Genomic DNA, 18,886 nt, shown 5'->3' on the forward strand with positions numbered 1-18,886 from the left:
TCTTTTTTTTTTTTTTTTTTTTTTTTTTTTTGAGACTGGGTCTCACTCTGTCATTCAGGCTGGAGGGCTGTGGTGTGATCTCGGCTCACTGCAACCTCCCCTCCCGGGTTCAAGCAATTCTCCTACCTCAGCCTCCCAAGTAGCTGGGACTACAGGTGTGTACCACCAAACACAGCTGGTCTAGAACTTTCTGAGTAAAACAATTGCTTAAGATTTTAGAATCAATTTCCCTTATTCTTTTTCTCTTTGCAGTTAAAAAACAATGTCTAACCCACGCAATGAGCTTTTGACTATATACCTCATTTCAAAAGGAATATGAGATCATTGAGTTGGACCCAGAGAAACTGAACTCAGAGAAAACTTCCATTATCGAGAACCCAAAAGCTGATGGCCAGACAAAAGGATGCGAGGAAATGCTGGACCTCCAGTTTGTTATTAATTGCTCTTTTTTGTTTTGTTTTTTTATTGAGGTGGAGTCTCTCTCTTTCACCTAGGCTGGAGTGCAGTGGTGCAATGTTGGCTCACTGCAACCTCTGCTGTCCAGGTTCAAATGATTCTTGTGCCTCAGCCTCCCGAGTAGCTAGGACTACATGCGTGTGACACCACGCCCAGGTAGTTTTTTTCTATTTTTGGTAGAGACGGGGTTTCACCATGTTGGTCAGGCTGGTCTCAAACTCCTTACCTTAGGTGATCCACCTGCCTTGGCTTCCCGAAGTCACCGTGCCTGGCCAATTGCTCTGTTTTTCATAAGGGACTCTGCCTTAAGCTCATTTTCATTGACCTATCATTTCTGGTTTTGCTCTGGTGTGAAAATTCTCATTAATTTTTTTCTTCAGATTATCTCTAGTTCAGAAAAAATAAAATTATAAAATATAATTTATAATTCATGTGACATAATTTTGATGGCATACTGTGGCCTGTCAGAGATTTCTTTAACATTCCTTTTTGTTTGTTTAGTTTTGGCTTTTGGTTTAAAGAGTTTGTTGAAACATGATTTGTATACTATAGAATTTATCTTTTAACATACAGTTCAAAGATTATTAGTAAATTTACTGAGTCATGCAACCATCACTACAGTCCAACTTTAGAACATTTTCATCACTCCAAGAAGATGCGTCATGCCCATTAGCAGTCACTACACATTTCCAGCCCCAGCCCTATGCAAACATTAATCTACTTTCTGTCTCTATACATTTGTGTATTCCAGATGTTTCATGTAAATGGAATTATACAGTATGGTAAACATATTTTTCATCTACTTATTTTTATATTCAACTAGGTTCAACATGTAGCCATAACCAAATATTTAAATTTTCTCTCTGGAAGCTTGAAAATATTTATTTTTCTTGATACTTACTTCTCCTTCTGATTTCTGTTTTCTATACTGAAACAGTCTTTTAAATGATTGCATTCATTGATTAATTCCTTATTTTTCTCTTCTAGAAGACCTTCTTTTTCACTCTCGAAACAGCAGCTTTGGATATTAATTACTATTTGTTCATTATCCCCTTTCTTATGAGCACCATCTAGTTGCTGTTCAAGCAACAGATTTTCATGTTGTAGTTGAGATATCCGCTCCTCTAATAGTCTCGCTTTCCTTTATTTGATGCTGTGTTTGGCTTAGGTCCTTTGGCACACTTTTTTTTTTTTTTTTTTTTTTGAGTTAAAAGATAACAATTAGTTACTGAACAACTTTCTAAAGCTGGAATTAAATTCAATACCCTAAAAAGTAAACTCCATGAGACAAGAAGTTCTCACAGATAATTTTGTATTGTTCAGACGGCCAAATTAAGTCATCAAGGCCATCCCTAAAATGTGTTCGCTTTTTGACCTTTTTCTTTTGATGCTTTCTTTGCAGGCCTGTCATACTTTCTCCTTCCTAGGAAATTGCTGATGGTAGGTTTTCGCATCTTGTCTTTGTTGCATTGATCCATCATCGTCAGCAGATGTACTATTATATAGGTTTTCTGATACCTCTATTTTTTTTTTTTTTACTTTTGTGCTTCTTCCTCCTTCAACCTGTGGTTATTTATTTTCACTTTTCTCAGGCCTTTCTTGTTCTTCCTCTGAAGTCACTTCTAAGTCTTGTTCTGCTCTAGATGTTTGTACATCCTTTCTTTTTACTGCATTCCTCACAACAGACTTTTCCATTTCAGTGGTAGGCTTCAAGGAAAGATGTTTTACAGGAGGCCCTTCTCCTTTTACCATATTTTTTCTTCTTTTTTATATAAAGGTTCAAGTAAAGACTCTGAAGCAGTCTCAGGGTTATACTACTTGGTAGTAAAAGTCAAGTCTTCATTATCTAGTTTACGGCATGAATCAACACACAGTTCTTTGAAATACTTAATGCAGATTCGTCAGAACTCCCTGAATCTTCTACACTTGCTCCTCCTTTTTTCAAACTTGCATTCTTAGATGCTTCTGGATCGTCATTTTGAAGACCATTTTCAAGTATCTTTTTTTATGTTGCAAAATTTGTTGTTGAATGCTAGTCAAAGCACCAGAAATTGCATAATTGTTTGCTGTCTGTACGTACATATTTTGAATAAAGACAGTAATATTTTGTTGAAGAATGCCGACTATACCTAATGAGCCATAATGTACAGCAGGCATGAGGACTGTTCCTCCCAACCTATCAACAGCATGTACATTTGCTTGTCACCAAAAATTCCAGCATTTGCTGTCTTTTGCAAACTGCAGCAAGTAAACGTGGTGTGTTTCCATCATTGTTCAGCACTTCAATATCCATATCACGGGAAAGTAGTTTTTCTACCAGGAATGTACTCTCATTATAGGACAGCACAGTGGAGAGCAGTGTTGCCGTAGATATCCACGTTCCGGCAGAATGATGCCACAAATCTCTTCCTGGCGATGTACAACCTTCTCAAAGGCGTCCCATTTTGTTTGTCACCAATGTCAATGTGGTATTTTCAGTTCACCAGGAGAGTCCCCACTTCCACATGGCCATTAGCACAGGCCAAATGTACAGCAGCCCTGTCCATCCACAGCTGAAGGGATAAAGAAACTGCCATACAGATACACACAGAATATGCTTCAGTCATAAAGCTTTAGGAAATCCTGTCATCCACAGCCACATGGAGAAACCCAGAGGACATTAGGTCCAAGAAAATGAGCCTGGTGGAGAAAGTCCCACACTGCATGATCTCAGGCATATGGACTCCTAAAAGCTTTATCTACTGCCCGTCCACAGATGAAGGGATCAAGAAACTCTAATATATATTCACAAAGAGATAGTCTTTGGCCATCAAGATAATTAAAGGATGTCATCTGGAGGAACACAGACGGCCCGCCGAGGCTGCAGCTGCCTTGTCCTGCACTGTGGATGGAAGCCACTGTTCTGACAAGAGGCTGAGCTTAGGTGGTAATGCTTGCTACTGCTGTGCAACCAGGTTCCTGACAGGCCCGGGACGATACTGGTCCAGGGGTGGGGGACCCCTGCTCCAGATGACAGCCAGAGTAGTCTTAAATGTAAGTTGGATTGTTGGTTCCCTGCTTAGACCTTTAGCCATTTCCCATTTCCAGAATCTTTGGTGTGGCCTGCCTGGCCCTACTTAATCTGGCTTCTGCCCTCTCACTCTCCCTCCTTAGCCCCCATCATCTCATGCTACTCCCCCTCGCCCAGGCACTGCCCGGATATGTTCTTCTCCTTGGGCAAGAAGTACTGTGCATGCAGGTCAAATCTGAAAGGGACATTTCTTTCCTTAACGAGTGTCAGGGATTGGGGATGTGACTGATGATATAAGGGGCCCTCCAATCAGACTTTCCAGTCTAACCAAGAAGATAATAATTACAATGTTGATGCTAAAAAAGAAGATTCTGGCAAAATAGAACTTCTGAAGCATCATAAATCAGATGACTAATATTTGTGATCCCTTTTAAAATTTTCACGTGAAGAAGAATAGGGGATGTAACCGAAGAAATGAACTAAAAGTTCTTCTCTGTATTGAGAACCTAAGTGTGGGATGCTGTGTTTGGCTCTGGAAACACGTGGCCTCCTGGTACTTAATAAACAATTTACCTCCTGGTACTTAATCACACATGACCTGTATTAAAAGAGACACTTCAGTGCTGAATAGTTTGGTGCTCAAAGGGCAGGAGAGCCAGTTAGTGCTTGGAGAGGCAGAGGGGGAAACCCTACCTGATGGCCAGGGACGTTGGGACTGAGTCAGTCCATGAACTGTGCTTGCCTGGGAGAAAGACAAGGAGTTGAGGGAGAGGAGATGGAGGCAATTCTAGGCCTGAGATGGGTCTGAGGATATCTGTGGGTAATAAGACCAATTAAGCTAGAGTAGAAGGGTCATTTGTGGAGCAAAAGATTGTGGATTGTGTTATACATGGAATTTCTTAGGCCACTGTGGCTTTTTAGTAGATAATGAAATCAATATAGAGGATCTTGTCCCCCATTAAAAATGTTTTGTTTTGTTTTGTTTTTTTGAGATGGAGTCTTGCTCTGTTGCCCAGGCTGGAGTACAATGGAGTACAGATTCTTTTAAAAAACACAAGTTAAAGATTGTGACAGAAATATGAAAACTAGCCGGGCATGGTGGCTCATGCTTGTAATCCCAGCACTTTGGGAGCCTGAGGCGGGTGGATCATCTGGGGTCAGGAGTTTGAGACCAGCCTGGCCAATCTGGTGAAACCCCGTCTCTACTAAAAATACAAAAATTAGCTGGGCTCGGTGGCAGGCATCTGTAATCTCAGGTACTCAGGAGGCTGAGGCAGGAGAATCACTTGAACCTGGGAGGTGGAGTTTGCAGTGAGCCGAGGTTGCACCATTGCACTCCAGCCTGGGCGACAGAGCGAGACTGTCTCAAAAAAAAAAAAAAAAAAAGAAGAAGAAGAAAAGAAAAAAGAAATTATTAAACCTGTCTTAGTTTTGGTTCTTGGTTTAATCCAGTTCAAACTGGTCTAAGACAAACTAAAGGAATTCATAAGGACGTAAGAGTTTTGGTTTTGCTTTTGTTTTTTTCACAGACCCCAAGATTAGACATGCAGGCCAGGTCTCACATGTAAAGAATCAGAACACCTTTAGAAAGGCAAGCAGCGCCTCTCTGTTTCTTGCCTCTGCATCTCTGTGTGCTTTTGTTTCATTTTCTTTCAGGACCTTGTGCTGTGCACGAAGGTGGTATGCAATCAGAAGACGTCTGAGGAGACAAGTATACGTCTCCCACCACAACATTATATGATGCTTGGAGTAAAAACAGTCATCCCTGTTCCTACCTACAATTGTATTATTCAATAAAGATTGCTGCCAGACATGGTGGCTCATACCTGTAGTCCTAGCATTTTGGGAGGCCGAGGCCGGGCAGATCGCTTGAGACCAGGATTTGAGACTAGCCTGGACAACATGGTGAGCCCCCATCTCTGCAGAAATAAAATAAAATAAAATTAGCCAGGTGTGGTGGCCTGTGCCTATAGCCTCAGCTACTTGGGAGGCTGAGGCAGGAGAATAGCTTGAGCCCTGGAGGTCCAGGCAACAGTGAGCCATGATGGCGGCACTGCACTCCAAATTGGGTGACAGAGTGAGACCCTGTCAAAAAAAAAAAAAAAAAAAAGATTGCATTATTCAATCTTTTTTCCCATATATAATTTATATAGTTACATAATTACATTCTAGTATTTGCATATACTGAGAACTACATATAATTTAGAATTATGCTGTTTTCACTTGTATATCACCTACATTTCCCTATATAGATATATAACATCTCTATTTGTCCTTTTCCACTTGACTGCTATGTTTCTCAGATTGATATACTGTGATCTCCTAAGCCAGTTACAGATTGATATGGATTTAAATTACTTCCTATTTTCTGTTTTATAAACAATAAACACTGTTATGATATAGTTTTCATTTTTGTTTGGTTTTTGATCATTTCCTGTGGAAGTATTCTCAAAGCTGAAATTGCTGAATTAGTGGGAATGAACATGGCTGTGTCTTTTTAAACGTTTTGTCAGCTTACTCTCAAAAAAGATTACACCAATAGGTATTGCCACTAGCAGTAGTTACGAGTTTGTCTCACCAAGATTACAAATTTTCCCAAATTGGTAGCTTATTCACACTGATTGGAACATATGAGTTGTTCAATATTTTAGAATATGTTTATGGGAAAGCCCTTGAATAGATTAAGCAAGAACATATAAATATGTAATAAATTCCATACTGGAATACATCAGTGATCCTTCTAGCTCTGCATCTTGAAACCTAGTTAAGCTCTTTTATGTTGAATTCACCCTGATAGAGTTTTGGAAAATACTTGCTTTTTACTTCTGAAAGTTTTTGCAAAGGATTAAGTTTTGTTTTTCTGAAAAGTTTTGTCTCTGAAATTTTCTGCCTAGACTTTGGACAAGGTGTTCTATTAATTGTCAAATGCAATAGAATTTAATCACATTTTCCTTTCTAGGTTACTTTATAAGGTGTTCCTACAGGTCATAAAAAAATGCCCACAAGGAGCCAAATTACTTTATTCATGGGTCTAATATTGCTTTATAGTATTGCTATATAGGTTTAGATAATTATGTTGTTTTACCTTCAGTAGTCATATTTTGGTTATAGGTAAAGTCATTCCTAGTTAAAATAGTATGCAAAGCAAACATTTGAAATCACCATTATTCAACATGTTTTGCTATTACTTACAAGTAACAATTTACATTATTTTAATGTTGTAAATAGTTGTGGAATTTAGTCATTTTCTGTGTATTGAATTAATTACTGGCATTAAATAAGTATCTTCTCTCTTCAGTAGCTTAACTCATTTCCTGAATCTACCCATTTAATATCATGCTTTTGATTGGTAAAGTCACACATAAATATCTATTTTACTTTTTATAATATAATGTCATAAAAATAGGGAAGATTTTCTGACAGACATTAGCCAACTGGTGACATTTTTAGTAAGTGCCAAAAAGTAATATATGAATATATGAAACATCAAATGTTTAGCATAAACTTTATCAATAGCAGAAATTATTAGTAGAAGAAATTACTCACATATTGTCTGCTAAAATAAAGATTAAAAATTGACTATATGAAAAAATATAGTTTCTTGAGCTGATCAAATAAATTGATCATAATTCTTCCTTGTTTTCTGTGTCTGTGGAAGTCATAGTAAAGCCAAAAAATGTATACCTTGAATTATGTTGGGTTTTTTTTTCCTTTATTGCTCAGTTTACATACATTTTTGTCCTCCTTTGAACTTACTTTCTCCAGACTTGGGTATGTCATGGGCATAAATCAAACCACTCAGATCCACTTCTGGAGGTTGATGTTGGTTTTCAAGCAGGTCCTTGTGGCATCTGTTCCCTTTCCATTGCTAGTCAGTACAGAGCTCACCTAAAAGCTACCAACCAGATAAAAGCTTCTGATGCAAAGAATTTGACAACCCATTAGCTAGAAAACTAGTTCCTGAATAACTTAAAATCGACCGAAGCCTTCCCCCATATGTAACATTGTTCTGCCATTCCCTTCATTTTTGCAGTCCTCCTCTGTATAGCCTTGGAAAACAGATCGGTGGGGTAGCAGTGAAAGACATCATGATACCAAATAGAAACAAGGACTTGGAAGACACACTGGACCTCTTAATTTCCAGGCCACTTGACAGTAGATACAGTTCCTTACAAAAGAACATGGCTTGATATTGGGAAAAGAGGGTGCTGGAGATGAGGGAAGATGAATTAGCCACCAAGACAGTTCACCTTGCAATTCAATCATTTAGATCTAATTGAAGAATGATTGCTGCCATGTTCCAGAACAAGAATGAAAGCCGTATTCCACAATGAAATGGCGAATTCATATCTTCTGTGTTAGATTCTAGGAAAAAAGGAAGTAAAAGAAATACAGAAAGGTCCTTGATTCACACCTTTCATCCCTCCCCATCTGCGCTTTATTCTTCCTAACTATAAATCCCATGCTGAAATTCTACTGTACTCAATAAACATATAATCATATTCAGGACTCTGCCAAGACAATATTATTCTTTTTTTTTTTTTTTTTTCTTGAGACGGAGTTTCACTCTGTCACCCAGGCTGCAGTGCAGTGGTGTGATTTTGGCTCACTGCAACCTCTGCCTCCCAGGTTGAAGCAAGTCTCCTGCCTCAGCCTCCCGAGTAGGTGGGACTACAGGTGTGTGCCACCATGCCTGGTTAATTTTTGTATTTTTAATACAGACAGGATTTCACCATGTTAGCCAGGCTGGTCTCAAACTCCTGACCTCAGGCAATCCATCGGCCTCCCCTCCCAAAGTGCTGAGATTACAGGCATGAGTCACTGTGCTTGGCCAACAATATTCTTAAGTTTAAAGAACATATAATAGTTGGAAAAATTTATGAGCAGAAATATTTTAGAGGATATTTTGTTATATAGTATTTCTATAAATGTTCTCAAAATAAAATTTTGAATGACAATGCTTTCTGTATTTCCTCTTCTCTAGTTGGGCAGTTCTGTGAACATAAAACATCCCCTCCTGCTCTGATGTTTCGCTTTTTATATAGTTTGGATTAGTGTCCCCACCCAAATCTCATGTGGAATTGTAATCCCCAACCTTGGAGTTGGGGCCTGGTGCAGGTGATTGGATCATGGGGGTGGATTCTTCATGAAAGGTTTAGCACCACCCCTTTGGTGCTGTCTCCTGATAGTGTTCTCATGAGGTCTTCCTCCTGCTGCCACCATGTAAGACACAGCAGCTTCCCCTCACTTTCCACCATGATTGTAAGTTGCCTGGGGCCTCCCCGGAAGAAGCCACTATGCTTCCTGTAAAGCCTGCATAACCATGAGCCGATTAAAACTCCCTTATTTGTAAATTACCCAGTTCCAGGTATTTCTTTATAGCAGTGTGAGAATGGATTAATAAAACTTTCCAGGAAGATCATTTCATTCCCCACTCTTTGCCTCTTTCCATCTGCCCTTTATTCTTTATTGATTCCCCTGGTCTCTGACCACCCACCTCAAGTTTTTACCATATTTATTTTATAATCAATTGTTCCATGCGTTATCATGCTATAATATAAACACTTTTTATGATAATAGGCATCATGACTAATAACTTCTGTTATAATAATGAGGATATCTGAAAAACATTTTAAAAACAGATACACCATAGATATGACATCAATGGCTGGTGTAAGAAGAAGGTTCTAATTGGAAGCTGATACAGGAGATCAGTTTGTCTCGGAGCACTTAGTAACCTGAACCTCACCCAATACAAAGCACAAAGGTTGAAGAAGTGATAGCCCTTTTAGTGAGCTACCAGGGATTAACCACTAAATTTTAGTACCATTGCATATGGTATTTGTATATTGTATCTCTGAGTTCTGTGAGCCAAAGAAGAAAAGATTGATTTTTGGAGCAAGCATCTTTACCATGACTAGGCAAAATAAAAAAGAAATAGAGTTGATAGATGTCCACTATCAAAAACAACTTACATTTGGCTGGGCATGGTGGCTCACGCCTGTAATCCCAGCACTTTGGGAGGCTGAGGTGGGCGGATCAAGAGGTCAGGAGATCCAAGACCATCCTGGCCAACATGGTGAAGCCCCGTCTCTACTAAAATACAAAAAATTAGCCGGGTGTGGTGGTGCGCACCTGATGTCCCAGCTACTAACGTGGGAGGCTGAGCCAGGGGAATCACTCGAACCTGGGCAGTAGAGGTTGCAGTGCACTGAGATTGCACCACTGCACTCCAGTCTGGGCGACATCTTAAAAAAAAAAAAAAAAAGAAAAGAAAATGAGGAATATGGGCAGGCTTTATTCTTAGCAGCAAAAGGCAACTGTGCCACCTCCAGGTGTTTTGTCTGAAATACACCTGCCACCTTTCTACCAGATTACTTCATTCCTTGCTCACAAAACGTGTCATGCACTCTACTGCTAGTTCAAACTCCTCAGCCTGACACTCGAGATTCTCTGAAATTCTTCCCTGACATACCTCTCCAAAGAAGCTTACTTTAAGGAAACTCATACTCTGGCTAAATGGTGTTTAAATTCTCAAGAAGCCACTGTGTCTTCCGTCTACCTTCCCTCGCATCTACCTTCCCTCGCTGACGTGGTCTTTATTCTTCAAATCCCTTATTTCTTGTTTACTCCTGTAAGTACTACCTACGTTGTAAGGTCTAGTGCAAACCCTATATCCTCTAGGAAGACTTTTCATACCACCGTAGACCATACTGACTTCATTTCTTCAGAAGGCAGTAATTCTTTTGTTTGTTTGTTTTTGAGATGGAGTCTCGCTCTGTCGCCCAGGCTGGAGTGCAGTGGCGCGATCTCAGCTCACTGCAAGCTCCGCCTCCCAGGTTCACGCCATTCTCCTGCCTCAGCTTCCTGGGTAGCTGGGACTACAGGCGCCCACCGCCACTCCTGGCTAATTTTTATTTTTATTTTTATTTTTAGTAGAGATGGGGTTTCACCATGTTAGCCAGGATGGTCTTGATCTACTGAGCTCGTGATCCGCCTGCCTGGGCCTCCCAAAGGGCTGGGATTACAGGCGTGAGCCACCGTGCCCGGCCCAGAAGGCAGTAATTCTTATTATCTCTAACACACGTCAGGCATATAACACTTAGCTATTTTGGCGGAAGTTACTGGGTTTTTTTTAAATGGAGTTATATACCTCTCAAGCAGAATCCTGTTAGTTCATACATTCTTAACATCCCCAACCACTCTCGGCCCTCTGCCTTGTATGTTACTAGGCTCAACAGCAGTTAGTAATGATGAGCACTCCTTAATTTGAAAGCGTTCACTGCATCTACCCCAACAATGGCTACTGATGAGCTTCTCCACTCCAGCTCCTATTAGCCAAGCCCTGGATACCCCCAGCACACAGGTTTAGGGCTTCTGGCCCTGACACATAATAGAGAAAGGGGACTGCTTCAATACAGATGATTATTATTTATAAAGTCACTTACAATGTAAGTAATAATATGCGACATTTTAATTTGTGATGATTAAAGGCGCTAAAGTGGTGACTCTTTGGGTAGAATGTAAAAGTGAACTGCCCTTAACGGCCACAAGGCGCCCCTTCTAGGAGTGGTACCTCCCAGGATAACGGAAAACAGCCCCAGCCCTATCAGGAGCAAGCTTGGGGGCGGGCTTTAACCTCCCGGCCCACTGTTTGGCTAGCTGCAGGTGCTGGCCTCCAATGATTGGTTGCTGCCGCGAGGGCTGCCGGGACTAGCACTCGGCGGTTGTTCCAGAAGAAGAAGACAGCGATGGCGGCAGAGCCTTCGAAGACTGGGCCTTCCCGGTCTGCCTACCAGCGGATGGGGAGGAAGAGTCAGCACTGGGGTGCCGCTGACATCCAGTGCACCAGGTGTGGAAGGAGGGTATCCAGAGCATCCGGTGAGGAACCCAAGGGCCCACCTAGCGGGGAGGCAGCCTGGAGGGAGGGCTGGGGGCCAGGTGAGCTGGTGGGCGCGTGAGGCTTGCTCAGCTGCATCCAATCCTGGTGTCCCGGAAACTGCGTCACAGGCCTCCTGCAGCTGCCCCAAAAGGGCCGTGTTTGGGTTGGTTAGGGCGGCACCTGGCACCTTTCACGGCTTTCTCCACTTCCCCATCCAGGCCTCATCGACCCTCCAGCCGGGAGGATGGGGGCCTGGGTGACTTTAATCTACCCCTCACATGGCAGGTTAGCGGGTTCATGCAAAAGTAGACGTAAGTTGTAGCCCATTGTTTTGTCATGAAGAAGGAACGAAAGTTGATTTTCTTGTGTAGTTTTTGTTGTAGGAGTAACAAGTAGACCACTGTGAAATGGTTTTGGATTTTGTTGTTAGCGTTTTTTTGTTTCTGTGGGGTTTTGTTTGTTTGTTTGTTTGTTTTTACATTATGGCTCACATTGGCCTAAAGCACTGTTTGGAAAATGATAGTTTCTTTTGTGCACCTTGTGTTTTGTGTGTGTGTGTGTGTGTGTGTGTGTGTGTGTGTGTTGGTCTTTATACGTGAAGGGAAAAATAACACTGCATTACTATTGGTCTGTTCATCTATAATCTACTCAAGTGATCACAGGTTCAAGTTATTTATTTTTTTATTAGTTTTTTTTTTTCTTTGAGATGGAGTCTTGCTTTGTCACCCAGGCTGGAGTGCAGTGGCGCGATCTCTGCTCACTGAAAGCTGCACCTCCCGGGTTCACGCCATTCTCCTGCCCTCAGCCTCCCGAATAGCTGGGAGTACAGGCTCCCGCCACCACGCCCAGCTAATTTTTTGTATATTTAGTAGAGACAGGGTTTCACCGTGTTAGCCAGGATGGTCTCGATTTCCTGACCTGGTGATCCGCCATTCTTGGCCTCCCAAAGTGCTGGGATTACAGGCGTGAGCCACCGCGCCCAGCTGATTCAAGTTATTTTAATGTAACTTAAAATACCTGGAGCTACTGAAAATTCATATTACCTGGTGTAATTGTTTATACTTTAAAAGTTAGGGTCATTCGATCAGTTTTCTCATTCTTGTCAAGATGGACTCTGAGATGTGAGCCTCTGCAGAAAAAGTTGTGATTTCAGTGGAGAACCAAGTTTCTCCTACTTGGGGTTTGATCACTGCTACCGTTACGTAGAAAATCTCCATTTTTGAATGAAATTAGAATTATGGAATAAAGTTCTAGAACACAACCTTTTAAAATGAGTACTTCTTTCATACATTAGTATTATGCTTAGAAAAACTAAGTTGGAGAAGTAGTGGTTATGTGTATAGAATCCTGAAAGTGCTTTTTAAGGTGTAATATACCACAAGTTATTTTGAGTTATTCAGTATCAGAAATTTTATAGTAACAGATAAGTGTTTTTATTTCTTTGGCGATGTTATCTCTGGAAGTTAAATAGGGCTTTAAAATTTACCATGGTTGTAAGCAAGTTTCAGGTATTTCAGTTGGCTGGGAAACTTGTAAAGTTTTTTAAAAAATAAAATAACTGCAAGGCCGGGCACAGTGGCTCACGCCTGTAGTTCCAGCACTTTGGGAGGCCTAGGTGGGTGGATCACTTGAGGTCAGGAGATCAAGACCAGCCTGGGTAACATGGGGAAACCCTATCTTTACTAAAAATTAAAAAAAAATTAGCCAGGCATGCTGGCGCACACCTGTAATCTCAGCTACTCCGGAGGCCGAGGCAGGAGAATCGCGTGAACTCAGGAGGCGGAATTGACAGTGAACCGAGATCGTGGTCCATCTCAGAATGAATGAATGAATAAATAAATAAAATTAATGCAATTATTATAATTCAGCAAGAACTCTGTAATTATTTTGCTAGTAAAAGATGACTGATTTTTTTTTTTTTTTTTTTTTTGAGACAGAGTCTCGCTCTGTCGCCCAGGCTGGAGTGCAGTGGCCGCATCTCAGCTCACTGCAAGCTCTGCCTCCCGGGTCTACACCATTCTCCTGCCTCAGCCTCCCGAGTAGCTGGGACTACAGGCGCCCGCCACCTCACCCGGCTAGTTTTTTTGTATTTTTTTTAGTAGAGACGGGGTTTCACCGTATTAGCCAGGCTGGTCTCGATCTCCTGACCTTGTGATCCGCCCGTCTCGGCCTCCCAAAGTGCTGGGATTACAGGCTTGAGCCACCGCGCCCGGCCTGGATGACTGATTTTTATCTAGCTTTTTTCCCTTTTTGTTTTCTTGCAAAACTTAAAAAATGACAGCCTTTTGAAATTATGTAGCTAAAACAAATGTTTATTATAAACTTCAAAATCTTTTTTTTTTTTTTTTTTTTGAGACGGAGTTTCGCTGTGTCGCCCAGGCTGGAGTGCAGTGGCGCGATCTCGGCTCACTGCAAGCTCCGCCTCCCGGGTTCACGCCATTCTCCCGCCTCAGCCTCCGAGTAGCTGGGACTACAGGCGCCCGCCACCACGCCCGGCTAGTTTTTTGTATTTTTAGTAGAGACGGGGTTTCACCATGTTAGCCAGGATGGTCTCGATCTCCTGACCTCGTGATCCACCCGCCTCGGCCTCCCAAAGTGCTGGGATTACAGGCTTGAGCCACCGCGCCCGGCCTTAAACTTCAAATTCTTAGAGCATTTAATCATGATATTAGGTTTTCAATCAAGTTATGATATTTCCTTTCATAAATGCTAAGTTTGTGAGTTGTGGGTGTGTGATAATAGTAGCATCTGGCTTCTGGCCTTTCCAATGTCTTAAGTAATTCTAAGAGCACGGTCTTGCCAGTGTCTCATTTTGGCCACCGTTTTGGCCCTTCTTGACCACTTCACAGGATGGGAAATATAAAGTAGTAGATGGCAGTATGGTCAGTCAGGTAGAATGTTAGACTTGGAAACAGAACTAGATTGGAGTCTGGATTATACCATTTAGTTAACCAAATCTCCAAAATGCTATTTCATCTCTAGCCCATTTAACTGTAATATTTACAAATAACAAAATAAAATGTGTCAGAGCACTTTGTATAATTATAAGATATGGCAGATTCAAAGTATTCTAGGTACAAAATAGCTATCTGAATTAATGCAGTTGCTATTACATAGCTCTTCTTGGTTTTTCTTCTTGATTTTTCTTCCTCCTGACCTGAATAGTTGGTTACTCCTGATTTATATTCAATAAGTCAACCATTTCAAACTCTAGTAGGTATCTTTTCCTGTACAGTAGGATCCTCTTTGAATTTCCCTTTGATCAGTATTGCCCATTCAACATTAACACACCGTGGGCAGTTTAATCACAATAGAATTTCATCAGTAAAATTAGCCGGGTGTATTGGAACACACCTGTAGTCCCAGCTACTTGGGAAGCTGAAGTAGGAGGATCCCTTGAGCCCCAGAGGTGGAGGCCGCAGTGAGCTGGTGCCACTGCACTCCAGCCTGGGCAACAGAGCAAGACCCTGTTGCAATAATAATAGTCATCAAAATAATAATTAAGAATTTCATGAATAGGTCACCACTGTGAACTTCAATGTGGACATGCTTTTTGTGAACTATGCTTGTTAATGACTGAAGAATGCACCACAATTGTATGCCCTGATTGTGAGGTAAGTTTTATAATTTTTCAGATGAAACATATCACAACCTAATGTTAATGGTAAAGATACTACAGTAGTAAAACATGCTGCTAGTTAGAAATTAAAAACTTGGCTGGGCATGGTGGCTGACGCCTGTAACCCCAGCACTTTTGGAGAGTGAGGCGGGCAGATCAAGAGATCAAGAGATTGAGACCATCCTGGCCAACATGGGGAAACCCGTCTCTACTAAAAATACAAAAATTAGCTGGGCCTGGTGGCGCACACCTGTAGTCCCAGCTTCTTGGTAGCCTGAAGCAGGAGAATTGTTTGAACCTGGGAGTTGGAGGCTGCAGTGAGCCAGGATTGCACCACTGCGCTCCAGTCTGGCGACAGAGCAAGACTCCGTCTCAAAAAAAACAAAACAAAAAACTAAAAACTTGCATTTTGCTGCTGAATCTTTAAGCAAACCTAACAAAAGATGAAACTTTTTCTATCCATTTTATAATTGTTTAAAGTGACCAGGAAAAATAAAAGGCTAAAGTCATGCACTTATTGGCCTACATATTTTGATTCTTTGGTGACTTCTGTGGAAAATTACATCTTTTGTTTATTTTAATGGTGTATATTCCTTTAAAAACCCTAGCCCCTGTTTTGCCCACCAATCCATGCAGCAAATTTTGAACTCTGCCTGCCCGTCAACCTTTGTATGTCATCAAATATACATTTGTGGAGATGCCATTCTATAACAAGGTAGAGAAGCAAAACTACTGCCTAAAATTTTTACTTCAGAAGCACTAAAAACCAATTCCATTAAGACTGAAATCTGTCCATAAGAATGAGATCAAATTAAGGATGTAAAATACAATTTACTTGATATCCTATTCATTTAATACACTTGTAAGTGTAGTTCAGTTTATATAGTATGTTCCTGCCAAGTTGACTCAAGCTGTTAATTCTTTTTTTTTTTGTTTTGAGTTGGAGTCTCACTGTCCTCCAGGCTGGAGTGCAGTGACCCAGTCTTGGCTCACTGCAACCTCCACCTCCCAGGTTCAAGTGATTCTCCTGCCTCAGCCTCCCGAGTAGCTGGGACTACAGGTGTGTGCCACCACGCCTGGCTAATTTTTAGTATTTTAGTAGAGAGGGGGTTTCACCGTATTAGCCAGGATGGTCTCGATCTCCTGACCTCGTGATCAGCCCACCTTGGCCTCCCAAAGTGCTGGGATTACAGGCATGAGCCACCGCGCCCAGCCAAGCTGTAAATTCTTAATGTTTTACTGGATAAATCAGATGATAAGGCTTTGTATCATTTATTTTCTGTGGAAGTGTGGCAGACCCTATGGAGGCACAAGACCTAGAATGCAGTTCTTATTCTGTCAGTCTAGGCTGGGTTTCCTCATTTGTGAGATGGATATAATACCTGCTCTGTCTTATCTCCTAGGATTGCTAAGAATCAAATCTGAATTATGTAAAAGTTCTCTCTAAGCTTCCAGACTACTAAAATAACCCTTCGTTGTTTAGGTTTGAATGAACTGGCTTGCAGCTTAAATATGGTTTTAAAAAACCCAAACCATATATTGTAATTAATGAAAGTTTAAATTGTAACCAAAAATTACATATTAGAAGCTGCCTATTTTGTGGGAAATTCTTAACCTCTTCCCTTTTTTTTTGACGTGGGGCTCCTTAAACATGGCTGGCTATGTGGTTAAGACGAAGTGAACCCCCCTCCTGTGGTTGTGGTGGTAGATCCCTGATGGATTCAGTCTTGTGGGTGAAGAATAAGTGAAGGGAAAGGAAAGGAGGAGGCAGCTGGAACTGTCTGTGTCCATATCCGTCCTGTTCTAATATTAAAAAAAAAAAAAAGACTTGGCAAATGATTTCACATTTAATATTCTTAAATCATTATACTTGTATTATTTTTGGGATTTTGGATAATGTGTGGGAGTGTTAATAGTGTGTTTACAAATACTAATTTTGATTTTAAAGTTGTGATAAATCTATTTTGTATCATTGACTAGTTTTGTTCTAAGAACCTTTTACTTTTAGAGATAAGTGACCTGTCCCATCTTCCATTCTTATTCCCTCATCCCCTCACCCACCTACTATTAGCCCAGGTAATTGACAAGTGACTATATTCGCATTCTTCGGACACACTGGTGAGCTGGGCCCTATTAAAAGAAGTCATTCAAGAAACCTTCCTGAAATTGTTACCAGTCTTTTTAAACTTTAGATTTGTATTATTACCTAATATTTATTTGGAATAAGATATTCAGAGAATGGAAGAATCTAGTTTAAATTTAGTGAAGTCTGAATTTATGGAATATTTGAGGAATGTAGTTTATTACATTTGAATGAGGTAGCTTCCCCAAAAAAGTAAGATTTAGGTTCCTGTATTCACGTTAGACTTATAATTCATCTTTAACTTCGAACGCCTAGGTAATGCTGTTTATTTCAAACGTAAGCCTAAAATCCATTCAAGATTAATAGGTATCCTTTTGTTCTTATTTCTGAGTTTGGGCGAATGTCCTTTTATTTGACAGTCTTTATTTTTGATAGTTGAATGGTTTTTGATAACATCCCTTCTCTGCTATTGATTGATGTTAATGGTTAATCTTTTTATAATTTTGCACAGCAAAATGACAGATTTTTATTCAAGAGTAGGATCATACCTAGGTGCTGTTTTAGAAATACTGGCATTTTATTAACTTTTGGACCTGAGTCTAAAATACATTGGGCCATGAAGAAAGGATAAATCATCCAATCAATAGATAATTAACATATGCTAAAATCCCATGATTGGAAATATTAATAATATAAAAATTAGAAATATAAACTAGAAAGAAATACAGATAATTGTATAATCTTGGATAGGAAAGCATTGCTAAGCATATCAAATATAAATCAGAAACTGTAGAATAAATGCTTGTTAAATGTGACCACAGTTTTTCATTTACAAGCAACAAAAGCAGGCAAAACACCATCATAAATAAAATTTAAATGACAAGCTGTAGGGGCAAAAGAAAACCTTTATTATATATGTTACAAGTTAAGAGTCTTTCTGCAGTTTTTACTTAAAATCTTTTAAATCAGTGTATTCAGTACTTCCCTAAACTATCTGGAAGAAATGTCCTGCATCAAATCTGCTGATGATAGCATTAACCTCTTATTATGAAATGCTAAGCCAAAGTGTAATGAACTAGGAGGTATATAGAAATTAAGTTTTTAAACCCCAATTTTTTTGGGAAAAGGGACTTAAAATACCATTCAGTTCAGTGAGATTTGTTAAAAGTAACCAAATTAATAATACATGGCCACAAGTCGATGGTTTTAAGTACATGATACTTGAAACCTTGAAAGAACATCCTCTTCCCCACCAAAGATGTATATTTCACAAAAATGGGAGACTATAACAATTGGTAGTCTACTTTGTTTCTTTTAGCAACATTCATCTATTCTCATGAAAATAAGCACTATAATTTTCTTAACTAATCTCTTTATTGATAAACATTTAGTTTAAAAAATTTTTCACTATAATTGTGTACAATTCCTCAGCCTCACCTCCATCAGTAGATTCTATAATTTCTAACTCCAAAATAAATTCATATTTTGGGCTTGTTATATTTGTTTTAGTGTTTTGGCAATTTGATGTGAAAAAATGGCTGTTTCCTTGTTGTAAATTGTAATTCCCTCATGACCAATGAAGTTGAGCAACTTTTTGTATGTTTGACTTATCAGTGCCTTTTCTGTGTGGATCTTTAACAGATCTTTTCAGATCCTTTGGATCTTTTCCTTTTGAATTGTCTTTTTCCTGACTTGTTTGTTGTTTGCTTTTTCTGGAGACAGGGTCTTGCTCTGTTGCCCAGACTGGAGTGCAGTGATGTGATCACAGCTCACTGCAACCTTAACCTCTCCAGCTGAAGCAGTCCTCCGACCTCAACCAGCCCAGTAGTAGCTGGG

General features: G+C 40.2%; 1 protein-coding gene and 1 long non-coding RNA gene across 2 annotated transcripts in view; both read left to right on the forward strand.

Moving 5' to 3' along the window:
- LOC106994188 (uncharacterized) lies at positions 1 to 7,100 on the forward strand. Its single transcript, XR_001440675.3, has 2 exons — positions 1 to 3,489; positions 5,123 to 7,100. It is a non-coding gene; the product is annotated as an uncharacterized LOC106994188 (long non-coding RNA).
- Positions 7,101 to 11,167: 4,067 nt separating this feature from the next.
- RNF17 (ring finger protein 17) overlaps positions 11,168 to 18,886 on the forward strand; it is a 112,753-nt gene continuing 105,034 nt past the window's right edge. The window contains exons 1-2 of the mRNA XM_015120755.3: positions 11,168 to 11,347; positions 14,868 to 14,962. Of these exons, the coding sequence (XP_014976241.2) occupies positions 11,218 to 11,347; positions 14,868 to 14,962 (225 nt within the window). The 5' untranslated portion in view covers positions 11,168 to 11,217. The remainder of the gene's footprint in view (positions 11,348 to 14,867; positions 14,963 to 18,886) is intronic.

This window comes from Macaca mulatta, chromosome 17 (genome assembly GCF_049350105.2).
Source record: "Macaca mulatta isolate MMU2019108-1 chromosome 17, T2T-MMU8v2.0, whole genome shotgun sequence".
In the NCBI taxonomy this organism is placed as follows: Eukaryota; Metazoa; Chordata; class Mammalia; order Primates; family Cercopithecidae; genus Macaca; species Macaca mulatta.